Source organism: Conger conger, chromosome 8, assembly GCF_963514075.1.
Source record: "Conger conger chromosome 8, fConCon1.1, whole genome shotgun sequence".
Taxonomy (NCBI): Eukaryota; Metazoa; Chordata; class Actinopteri; order Anguilliformes; family Congridae; genus Conger; species Conger conger.
In genome coordinates this window covers 30,768,586-30,781,818 of record NC_083767.1, presented here as the reverse complement: position 1 = coordinate 30,781,818, position 13,233 = coordinate 30,768,586, and the positions used below count along the sequence as shown (strand labels likewise).

Genomic DNA, 13,233 nt, shown 5'->3' with positions numbered 1-13,233 from the left:
GGCCACAGATGGAACAAATAAAGAGAGGGAGAAATACATTTTGATTTTATTTAGAATAATTGTTAGGGGTGCCAATAATTTGGCACCTGTGAGTTTCAGAAAAAATGTGAATACTGAATAATAAAACATATTATGACATTATTTCCCATATGTTTGAACATAAAATATAGATAATTATCCATCAATATCCTCAATTTTTATTAATAATAAAAGAAAAAATAATTCTCTCTTTCTGTTTATTAATAATAAAATAACTTAAATACAGCACTGTTGACATGGTCAATGTAGCTTAGTAGCACAAAACACACTGCCCTCGACCTGTTTGTTTATCCTCATTTACGTATCTCCATATTCTCACACTGGGCACTTATGTTGATGAAACATTATAACCGCACAATCTCAAAAAATGTATCTTATGTAGAATATCGAACCATACATTTGGAACTTTAATATTAACAGTTAAAATAAAAAAATACAAATATATGATCAAAAGCAAGTAAATCAATGATTTACTAGACAATCTGAAGAATGGAGTTCTGTGCTAATTTGTCTCAGACTCATGCAACAACAAAAATGACACAGGTTTAATAAAATAATTTATTAACCAAAACCAAAAACACAGAGCATATGCATGGACTAATCTACTCAGGAAGGACTATGCTAACAAAGGGAAGGTAGGAAGGTGTGTCTGTGCCTGTGTACATGCGTGTCCCTTGACAGAAGGCGGAGAAGCGCAAATGGCGTGTTGGCTGTGTTTGCATAGCGTGTGTGTACAGTGCAGTCCTAAGTATTTGTAAAGTGCACTCCGGAAGGGGGGACTATATATAAAAAAGGGCTGTAATTCCAACATGGTTCATTAAATATGGATGTAATAACCAAATTCAACCACATAGTGATTGTTTTATTTCAACTTTGATTGCTGGAGCACAGAGTCAAAAAATGTGTCACTGTCCAAATAGTTATGGACTGCATTGTATAGTGGGATCAGCGTGGTTGAAAAAAACAGAAATATTTTTTATCTTTCTAATTCTGACCAGAATTATGAGTGAGCAGTGCTGTAAGTGTATAGCTTTTGACATGATACACGCATGGGCTAAATACAAATAAAATGGGTTCCGTACCTGTGAGTAGGTTTCTGGCCCACTTCTGCACCATGCCCCTCACCCATATCAAAACTCTACTACAGGCTGATTGGCTTGGCCAACAGACAAGCTCCCAATTGATTTTTTAAAATCTTGACGGGGTCGCAATGCCTTCTGCAATGACACTGTACCTGGACAGACTACCCCAATGCTCAGCCGACGCTTTCGCTGGCCAGCGGTTTGCTTGGTGGCTTAACATATCTATACTGATGCATGTCTTTCGGTGTGGGAGGAAACAGCAGGAAGCCCCTGGAATTGTGGTAGAAGCAATTTTGAGGCAGTTGTGATTTTGAGGAAGTTTGAGGAGGTAATAGGAGAAGGGGGGTAGCAGGAGAAAAACAGTAGAGCCTTGGTAAAGGGGGTAGCATAGCAATAGCAGAAGAAGTGGTCAGTGGTAGAAATATTCAGCTGTATAAATACTTTGTTGGGAAAAGAAAATGTGTGCTTTATACGTCACTACAGATGAGGGCGTCCACTGAAAAAATAAATAAGTTAAATGAAAGAGTGGAACAGAAAGGGAGAGACTGCCTGAAAAACAGAAAGAACACACATCTGTTTTTACTTTAAGTTGGAGGGGGAGAGGGAGGGGGAGGCAAAGGCCACAGCCAACTACTGGGGTTTTTAACAAACTGAAACCATAAACCACCCACCCAAGAGAAAACACTCTTTCCTAACACCAAAACCTTCCTCTCTCCCTCCCCCTTACATTTGGTCACCTTTTAATAGTAAGTACTGGAAGTTAATTTGTGCGATACGCCTGGCCAGCTGTGGCTATGTTAATGGTTTAACTCATTCTTTTGTATTTTTAGCACTTTAGTTAGGTAAGTTAGGTATAAGTAAACAGAATTAAGTTGTATTGAATTGTACACGTGTCTTGTATCATTCAAGCCATTTCTCTGTGATACTCAGTTTTGGAATTACAAAGCCTCAAAGTAGAGCACTGAAAAAAACACTGAGGGTTGCCTATTTGGGAATCTGTACGAAGGGGTTAGGAGGAAAGAGAGCACTAGTGAACTAATTTCAAAGGGCATGGTAGGCTAAGGAAGGCCTCTCCAGTTGATGAACGAAGAATTCTCCACATAATGAATGAAAACACCCCAAACACCTGTCTGACAGATCAGAAGCACCCTTCAGGAGGCAGACGTGGATGTGTCAGTGATTTCAGAAACAGATCTATAGGGGTTACACTGCAAAAACTACAAAGAAATATATTATATTATATATTTTGACATGTAGTGTGAAACATTACATTACATTACATTATTGGCATTTGGCAGACGCTCTTATCCAGAGCGACGTACAGTTGATTAGATTAAGCAGGAGACAATCCTCCCCTGGAGCAATGCAGGGTTAAGGGCCTTGCTCAAGGGCCCAACGGCTGTGCAGATCTTATTATGGCTTGAACCACCAACCTAGTGTGTCCCAGTCATTTACCTTAACCACTACGCTACAGGCCGCCCTTATTGTTTCCCAAATTACTAGCCTTTTATCCATAAATATGAAAAATCTGTGAGAAACATCTCATTGGTTTTTAAGAGATGTGAAACACTAAATGTGGTCAAATTAGCACCGTTCATTTCACAAGCAGGCTGTTCGCCAGAGAGATTTGGCAATAGGTTACACAAAACTGTTAGCTTACCTAAGTTAGAGCCTTGCATACAGACCCACACACACACCACATACACAGTACATAGCACACAGCTCTCTCATTTGTGTTCATTTAAAAATGAATTCCCTTTTAAGACTCAAATTTGAAATCCGCAACGCGGATAGTGGTGGTATACGAACGGGTTCCAAACAACAGCATTGTACAAAATACAAAACTAAAATGTTGTAAATGACTACATTGCACACTGAACCAACAAATGTTGCTAATAAAAACTAGTCTATACAGTACTTAATTGTTAACCCTGAGTGTGTCCCTTAAACTCATTTTGAGCACGCAATAGTGTGAGCGAATAGTGCATTACTCGTATCCATTTAAACCAATTCAATTATTCATTACTCGTATTTGGAAGTAGGCCAGCCTATAGCGTAGTGGTTAAGGTAAATGACTGGGACACGCAAAGGTCGGTGGTTCTAATCCACAATAAGTAGCCAAAATAAGATCCGCACAGCTGTTGGGCCCTTCAGCAAGGCCCTTAACCCTGCATTGCTCCAGGGGAGGTTTGTCTCCTGCTTAATCAACTGTACGTCGCTCTGGATAAGAGCGTCTGCCAAATGCCAATAATGTGATGTAATGTAGGCGTGACATAAACCAGAAGTGATGTCGTTTCAACAGTCCTCCGTAATACATTGCAGTACATTGAAACCCAAGACTTTCACCTGAGGCAGAACTACTATTGTTTTGCACTCTGTTATGCAGGTAAATCGCTAATAAATCTTTATGCACAAAATTTACAATGGTATAATAAAGTCACATCAGGGTTTTAATAAGGGATTTGAAAAAAAGTTCATACACATATAATCCAGCCAAAATCAAAGTACAGTACCGAGGGAGAAGGCAGTCTCAAAATCGGTATACCATGCAAAAATTCCAGTAACCAGGAAAGCTGTCAGCGGGGCAGTAGTGCAGACAGACCGTAGGCAGGCTCAGAGTCGAAGGCGGTGCAAGAGTCAAGACCGAAGTCCGCTCCGCGGGGCTAAAGTACAAAGACAGCAGGCAAGAGTTTGTGGTATAGGCAGGCAGTGGTCAACAAAACAGAAGTCAATAACTTTGGTCGGTAAACAGGCTTGGATCATAACGGTAAACAGTGGCTTGGCAAAAACACTCAAAAGTGCACTGACGATCAGGAGGCAACAATTTTGCAAGGATTTGACATGAACACTGAGCTTATATGCAGGTGTAGACAGGTGCAGACAATTCGCTTGAGAGCAGCATGCGAATGGAAATCAGGTGTGGAGGATTGATATGTTAACAAGATAATTCGTAATCGTTAGTAATAAACCTATCCTGCCCTAGCGTTAGTAAATTAGTAAATTACATGCACAAGAACCGTAAGGTAAACATGAATATATGGTTAGAATATTAGTATTACCCAATCTTTAGTAGATTAGTAAGTAGACACGGGAAAATGAAACAATTAGGGAAGCGTGAGTTACAGCAAGGGAGAGAGAGAAAGCATGAACGCAAGGTTTGGGGAAAGACACAAAAAAGTGTATGCTAAACAATGAACGGAACAACAAAACATGAAACAAATCGTGCCATAACAAGTTTGTGAACTGCAACATGAATAAACTATGTAACGTGACGTGATTAGACAATTTAATTGTAACAACTAAACATGAAACGTAACATGACATGAAAATGAAACATAACAAGAAATAAAACATAAAAACGTGGCGAGACTAGACTAACATAATACATGACATGTCAATAAAGTAACTAAGACAATAACAAAACATGAAACATGACGTGACAAACATAAAATGTGACACTTTATCTGGTTAATATTAACATAAGTCTTTATTCTTATAAATTGGTCATTTCCTTAAGTTATTAAAAAAGTTGCTTTCAATTTATTTGCTGTGGCATTGGTTAAGCTGGGAACCCTTCTCACAGAACCGCAAGCTGTGATGCAGAAAATATGTGCTGTCCTGCAAGCTCTTTGGCTAGCGAAATAATAATTTTGGTTGGAAAAATTCTCTCTTAAGCGGCACTGGGTTCACTGAATTCCAATGCCGCTGAAGAGATCATTTTTCTCAGAATGCAGACAACCCTGGTTGGAAATCCAGCTATGAAGCCGATGCGACTTCTCCATTCGCGTGTGAAAGACAGCAAAAGTTATTTTCTAATAACACAATAACTTTCACTTTTACTCTAAATCGGTACATGGGGAGGCACTATGATTACATTTGCTTATGGGCAGTTTAACAGTTTCCTCACTAATGGGTAAGGTTATTGTTATTATCATTGATATTGTTATTATTATAGTAGTAGTATGCCTATATTAGTATTATTAGGCTGTTATAATTACAATAATTATCAGGACTCATATCAAAGGCTAGGCATACATTGTTCAATAAAAGAGATAAGGAGCTGAAGTAGTTTTTCTTCGGGTTACAAATGTACAATAAAAGAAAAACGGAAAGCGAGTGTGTGTGTGTGAAATCAGATTAGTCCACAGCACCTTGCGTGCTCAAAATGAGTTTAACAATTACTTTATACTGTATCAACTCTAGTTTTTATTAGCAACACTCATTGGTTTAGTGCGCATTCACAACCTTTCAGTTTTGTTTTTTTAACCGCAAGGTAATTCTTTTTTAAATGAACACAAATGAGAGAGCTGTGTGTGTGTGTGTGTGTGTGTGTCTGTATGCAAGGCTCAAGGTGAGGTAGGCTTGTTTCGTGTAGCCTACTGCCAAATCTCTCTCTGCTTCTGAAATGAACGGTGCTGCTGACAAATGATGACTGTCGGAAACGGATGAACAATGCAAAAAATACAATAATGTATGATTTCTAGTTATAACCTTAATCTACGATCAGAACAAGTTCACACAAAAGTCTCTTGACATCCACAAGAGAGGAATGAGGAAAAGATCATTCAGTTTGGTCCACATAGTCTTCGGTTTCGCTGACTGTGTGAAGAGTTTTGACAATGTGACTTCAGTTTTGACCAATGCATGTTATTTTTAAAAATAATTTGTAAACAGTAAAAAATACAGATAAAAAGTAATCTTGCTTTAGAAATTGTAGAAAGGTCTCATGTTTAACTCTGCTTTCGATCACATACATATTCATTGTAACACTGTATTTGACCACTGTATATGATCTGATGTCCTTGCTGAATTTGCATTTTTTATTTTGTACCTGTAGTTTTTAGGTCATTCTGTTATGAGTGACAAAGTGATCTTATTGGGTGACACCTTTAGCCAGTGTTGTGGTAGAATGCATTGATTCTGCGACATGTATGAAGTGTTTTGGTAGTTTTAGTGCATTTTGTATGCAATATTAACTGTTGTGCCAAGCACCATGTTGATAAGGAGAACTGTGTTCAGAGTTTGATTAAAAGTGTACTCAGTATTCAGACATGGGTATAACCAATTGTTAAAAACTGTAAACTAGAGGCAAAGTTATAAAACTATAGGAGAGACGTTGTCTGGAATTACCAAGGAGGGGACAGCATTTTCACTGTCCTGTGTCAGTACCCAAGATGCTGATGATGAAAAGCACCTGAACATGGTGCTTTTCACATGTTTCACAAACTCATAAGGAGGTGTCTGGGCAGTTGAAACCATTCTTATGTGGTCTATGGTTGGAGAAATTGGCTCAGCCTTTGATGATGCGCTCTTTCCGAAGTAGGCTACTCCATGCATCAAATCTTCTAATAAAGCAATAAATTTAAATGTAAAGAGAGGTCAGCCATAGAAACAAAATCTATGACTTGTACACCCTATTTATAGTAAACTTTGTTAACTTGTTTTATTTACATTCAACTCATGATATGAATAAATATAATATTCAATTGGCTTATTAAAATAATTTTGCCACTCGAAAGCAAAATGAAAAAAAACTAATGGAACAGTAAAAGCACAAAACAAGCTTTACAACCACGTGCTTTCATTTCCGTGCACAATACGAACAGCTGAGACCACTCGTGAAGTGCGTCCGGATCCTACTAAAAAACTTTTACTAGCAGGATCTGAATATCAATTTGGATTTATATCAAATACGAACTGAACAGCATACGATCCACAAACGCTGATAATTGGCTTTTGAGTAGGCTGATCATGTGCACAAGTGAACAGCATGTGAAAGCCCAGAAATGACCAATATGCAATAGACTGGGCTGCGACTCGCGGACCTGTCTGACTGGAAACTTGCAGTAAGTTACACCAAAATTACAATGAGCTGCTCACTCTTCACTGACAAACCCTGGGCAGTGGCTCTCCTCCCACTTCGGTGTGCAGCAAGTCCTGAAGTTGCCAGAGGCATCTGGATTGTCAGAAAAATACAAACTTGACAGAAACCAGAAAATAGGGCCTGTGGTGGTGTATGTGATTGGTTGAGTATGAGGATATGTGGTTGGCTGCTGCAGCTAGAGCTTCCTGACCGAACTTGCTATGCGCTCTTAATGTGTGATGCTCTGGCCCAGCTGTGCACCTTTAATGATTAAACTCATTTGTGTGATGCTTTCTGCTTCTTTCCCCAGATCACTGTATACCACTGGCACCTTGCTGATTGCCTTTTCACACCCAGGTAAAGAGTTATATTTCTGAACCCTTTAAATATGACTCAGTGGCATTTAACAAGCTATATAAAAAAACTTGTGCTCGAGCCCATGGTTTGCCTTGATTAACTCCCTCCCCCTTTATGCTTTATTGGCTTGAGAGATTACAATATACACATGCTGCCAAAACTTTACAAAAAGACATTACAGTGTACATAAACAAGACTAGAATTTGCTGTGATTCATGTGCTGTGTGCTCCAGAATTATTGGCACCCCTGACTGCCAATGCATAAAATATACTTAAAAAAAGAAATATATATATATATATATAGAGAAACTCAAAAGAAAACAGACTGTGTTAACCATGTTGACACAGGGTCAGCAAGGTTTGATAAAGATACATGCTAGTTAATACAGGACTGTTTGCTCCCATCATTGTGCTGCCTCTGTGCAATTCTTCCACCTCAGTGGAATGCTTCCAGAACTGCTAAGTTGAAATAGGACCATTTAGATTCCTAACATATACACATACACATACACAACATAGGATTTCACCCTGTAGTCATGATTATGATTGAACCAGCTGACAGCAACAACTTTGTTCAATCGTAATTTAATCCTCAACGGTCTACACATATTTTGGCTGGTATCTCTTCTTCCTCTTGACAAGGGATATGCTATAAAGCCAGTTCGCGTGCGGTTTACACCAATCCAAGGTATATATTTTTACAAGAATTATGTTATTACGTATGCAAATCCAATAGTGGTCAGCATGCAGTGTATATATGGGAAATCGATATGCTGATCCCTAGTCACCATAAATCGGTGACATTGGACTGCTAGGCTGTTTTTGGAACTATTTGAAGTAACAGGTAGATTTTATTATAAGATGATTACAATATGAACCCAGTAGCGAACTCCTATTATTTCCAATAAAAATCTTTTTTGAAGTTCGGGCAGGTTAAACAGGCAAAGGTCGGTTGCAAAGGAAATCTAAAACATAGTCACAGAAAGTTTGATAACGAGAAGGCAGTCCAAACAGGAAGATAAATCCAAAAACCGAGAATCCAAACAAAGTCCAAGAACAGTGGGTCAAACACAAACAGAAGGAGAATCCAAAAGGCAGTAGTAGAGGTACACGAAACAGGTCAGAACACAGGTAAATCAGACAGAATAAACATTATACATTACAATAGTGCATTACAATCTGGCAATGAACAAGCAGGTTTAAATAGAACAGATAACAAGGAAACAAGAAGCAGGTGTGCATGATAATCAGGAAGTGAGGTACACAGGTGAAACTAATAAATTAAATGAATGAACAGAAAACAGAACTACGGAAAGCACAGAGGGAAACAAAAGACAAAATGGTGGGGACTCCTGAAACACAGCTACAGAAAACACAGATCATGAACATAAGTGCTTTTCCATAAGATAAAGTTATTGCCTTGTTTACCTTTAATAAATCAGCAAAGTGCTGTTGTATGTAAAAACCCATGTCTTGCATAGAGACTTTGCTAATATTATTCTCTGACAATCGCTGACGTATTGTACATATCTAACAAAAGCTGGAATTCCTACACAGATGGCCCAGTATGGATGCAAATATGCACTGTAGCTGTAGGTTTGTTTCAAATCCAATGTACTGGAGTACAGAGCCAAAACTCTGAATAATAAGCTCCCCGCCTAAAATCTGTGAGTGCCCGCCAAAACAAGTCGGGCTAATGTGAAGGATCTTGAAAGGATCTGCATAGCGGAATGATCCAAAATCCTTCCCAATATTTCACTGAACCTTGTCAGGCATTACAGGGGAAGACTCCATGCTTTTATTAAATTAATGCAGTATTTTGGGGAATTGTGTTTTGAATTTATGGAAGAAATTTTCTCTATGTCTTGTGTAATTTATCACCCTCTCTCCCTTTCATTCACAGAAATATCCCTCCTGCTCTTCCCGGCTCTGTCCTTCATCGCTGTGGGGGGCATTTTGTTACTGGTCACCAACATGCAGGTGTGTGTGTATAAGTGTATGTGAGTATTAAGCTGTTGACTTGAGCCGAAAACACTTAAACATTATAGAACAATTCTCCCCCAAATTTAAAACTCATTTGTGACCCTGGTCTGTGTGTGTGTGTATTAAGCTGGGTGTATACTTGATAAGGTGAGCTCCGTCAAAATGGAACCACAGCCAAACGCAGCACTGCATAAACACGTGTATTCTCATTGCTGCTTTGAACCGTTAAATTAGTGATGCATTTTCTTTTTTATTGTCCTGTGTTTCATTACAATACATTACATTAAATTGCATTTGGCAGACGCTCTTATCCAGAGCGATGTACAACAAAGTGCAAAGGGCATACCCATAACCAGGGATAAATGCGCCGAAAGACCCTAGAGGGAAGTACAATTTCAACTGCTACCTGCACAACAAAGATAAGGACCAGGGCCTATTTGATCATTGGAATGTCTTTTTTTGTTTTAAAATCGTAATACCGCAACACGCAAATGTATGAAAAATCACTTACCGAGCCAAACACTGCTTACCAAGTCAAACTAAACTAAACATCCTGATACACAAGAACTTAGTGTGGACTTAGTTTGGACTTGATGAGTAAAAAGCTATTTTTGAATCTATGAATGCTGTATAGATTTGTATATTTTGTATTTCATACAAACCAGAAAACTCTCTTAAAAAAAGAAAATGTCCGGTGCACCAATCACATAAACAATGACTACGGTAAAGGATTAGAAAATTTAACAGATGATTATTTAAAAGTAGTTTTATTTTACATCATTTTGTTTGCACAACCTGTTTTATGCACATCCTGTTTTATGGGTTTTTCATTGGATTAGCTGTACCTTGCATTCTCATGCCACTTCTATCCATCTCTCATCCATCTTTCTCTCACTCCTTCCCCGTTTCCCTTCAACTCATTGAAATATGTCTAGTTTGGGAATAGTTTTTTACACAGCCTGATGTTTCCCAGCTGTATAGTGCTACAGTAAAGGGAAAGGGATTTATACACACAAGTAGGGCCTCATGTGAGCATGTTAGTGCAAAGGAGCATTCCCCCTGTCCCCAACGGGGTCCTGGAATAACCAAGCTGGGCTCGTGGGACCCCATGCTGCATTCCGCAGATACCTAGGATCTAAACATTTTGGAAACAAAAATGTAAAAGAATCTATTAAAAATCAGTAATTACATGGTTGCACAGCAGGGAAATAGATTAAACTGCAGAAAATATGAAGAAACATTTTTTTTTGAAGAGTTGAAAACAGTCAGTTATGAAATTATTTTGTTCTGAGGCTATTCTAGCAGCAATTCTAGCAAAAAGCACACTCCTCAGGACCCCAGTGCATGTGGGGTACTCTCCCCGCTAAACATGCATCCAAAATCGCATACTATATTACAATATAGTATGTCAAAATAGTATTAGTATGTCTGAAATTAAATACTGTTGAATTAAATATCTGGTGAAATATGAAAGTGTGCAAACACTGGACGCTATGCTGGCACATGTATCCCACACTAGGTCACAACCCAAGCAGACAAAAGGGCAGTGTTAAAACCAAAGCGGAGAAAGAGTTAAATAATTTAAACGCAAGTATTACCTTTAACTTTGCTAAGTGGAACATAGTTAAAATCAATGGATATATTTCTGTTTTAAATCTTTTTTTTTTGTTTTCATTGCACAAAGTCACATCAACTAGCTGCCGTCCGCCATGCGCACTATGTTTAAAGTGGTGGTGTTCTATGATGATGTAGTATGTCCGAAAATCTATCTAATTTTTTGCTAGTATACGAAAGCCACTTTGTGTATGTCAAATGATAGTATATCTGTGTAGTGTGTCGCGTTTGATTTCAGATACAGCCAGCATCTGATAGTGTCCAGCATCTAACAAGCTGTGAGCTGAGCTTCAATCTGTAAGGGAGGCTGTATCTGTCTTTCTGACGTGATGTCACAGTGCATTTCACATGCGTTGCATTTTGGGAGAGTCGTCATATTTGAGGGATTCATTCATTGTTAACATTGATCCACAAAGTCAGCGGTAGTATTTCGTCTGAATCTAACAATACATTTATACATTTTTAAGACTTATAGGTGCAGTGGCTGGATGTTCCTGGGGCATTAAAACTGTCCAGTAAATCACACTCAGCCTAAATCTAGTCATAGCAGAACACAAAAATTTTAGAGAATAGTTCTTCCCCAAATTGAACAGTTGACAGTTCTACTCAGTGAAGTATCTCTAGTTGTGGGATTTGTTTTTAACATTCCCTGCTGTGTAGCGCTACAGTAAAGGGCAAGGGAATTTTACACACAAGCCAAGCCTCACATTAACATGATGGTGCTCTGTACAAACAAGCATTTTCCATGTCCCCAGTGGGGTCTCAGAATAACCCAGCTGGGCTTGTGCATTTAATTCTTGTAACTCAAAACTTAGGGTACAATATTAACCCTTTAACTTATTGAATAAATAAGATAATTTTAGTTATTTCTACAATACATTAGCATGTCTCTGCTTTTGCTTAAATGCGTCAACCTTTATTTTAATGTGTTACATTTTATTTTTCTGTCTTCTGTCTTCAAATCAAGAACTAAATTAAGTAAACTACATTTACTGACTCTGAATGCAAAGGTTTACAGATAAGTAAGTTTAATATTTAGCAAGTTAAATTTACTCAAATTTACTTCTGAAAATTGAGTAAACCTGTGAGAACATTTTGCCAATCATTTTTTTGGTGTATTTAAATTATTATATACATTATATACACTCACTATCCTCTTTTGTCACTGGTATTGCTTGTACCTTGTAACAACTGTGGTGCCGGACTGAGGAGGGCCTCAGCACCATGTGGGTAAACAGACACAGAAGTAAAAAATAAAATAAAATCCTGTTGGCTTGTTGTCATGTATTAGAGGAAAAGGAAACAGAAACTTCAAAATAAAAATTAGGAATGTTAGAAAATCACGAAATTATAAAAAGCCACAGCAACATAAAAACCCTTTCAAACCATGCTCCTTTGGCAGTGTCCACGCACAGGCTTCTCAAAGCCTCAACTCCCTCTCTCTGCCATAAAACCATGCCTCTTTTATAGCCCAATAATGAGGTGACAATCAATCAATCACTGCTGTGGCCATACCTGTCTGTAAGGCCGGTGCTATCACCTGGTGGATAGCACCTTAATATTCCGGTCCTGGCTCCACACAACATAAAAGGTTTTTAAGAATTTTATTTTCAGTTTAATCAGATGCAGTAGATATTACAAGAATTACTTCCCTTGAATATTTTTTCCATTGTGTTCAACAGGAAAATTAGTCAGGAGAAACAATTCTTGTAATGTCTACTGCATGTCTATCTGGCAGCAGCATAATTGTTTGAGGCTCATTTGATACCATGGTCCCTTGAAGACTTAAAGCCATTTAGCCAAGAAATGTGTTCCATACTGTATCAGCAAATTTTACAGCTAGTCCTATAGAGATTCAACTGGAAAAAGTTAGAATATCACTTGTAGGACAACCTAAAAAGAAGATATCCAGACTCTGATTATATTAATAGATCACACACTTCAAGAAGTCCCGGCATGCAAAGGATATGCAACCAAATACAAAATCTTTTATTTGACATTGTTAATTTGTCCACTCTTTGACCATGTGTGAATTGTTTGATTACAAACAGAGGAAAAGAAAATATTAAATCAGAAAAGCAGAAAAAGGCACAGTCATTCCAAACTAATGAGCAGGGCTGTATAGGCAAAACCAGTGTAGGTCAATGATAATTCAGTCCATTTTAATGGATTATGGCATAATTTGGGTATTTGCATATAACTGCCAAATTGTGAACCATTTCCCAGTCATTCCATTGTAAAGGGAAATGGTTCACGATTTGGCATGAATGGTTCACACATATTTGCAATAAAAAT

The 13,233-nt window shown here is 38.1% G+C and overlaps 1 protein-coding gene across 4 annotated transcripts in view; it reads left to right on the top strand.

The window, feature by feature from the left end:
* The window catches only part of slc43a3b (solute carrier family 43 member 3b), a 57,974-nt gene that overhangs the window by 11,350 nt on the left and 33,391 nt on the right, over positions 1 to 13,233 (top strand). For all 4 annotated transcript variants that reach the window (XM_061251707.1, XM_061251704.1, XM_061251705.1 and 1 more), the window contains exons 4-5: positions 7,295 to 7,341; positions 9,245 to 9,321. In XM_061251707.1, coding sequence (XP_061107691.1) covers positions 7,295 to 7,341; positions 9,245 to 9,321 — 124 coding nt within the window. The remainder of the gene's footprint in view (positions 1 to 7,294; positions 7,342 to 9,244; positions 9,322 to 13,233) is intronic.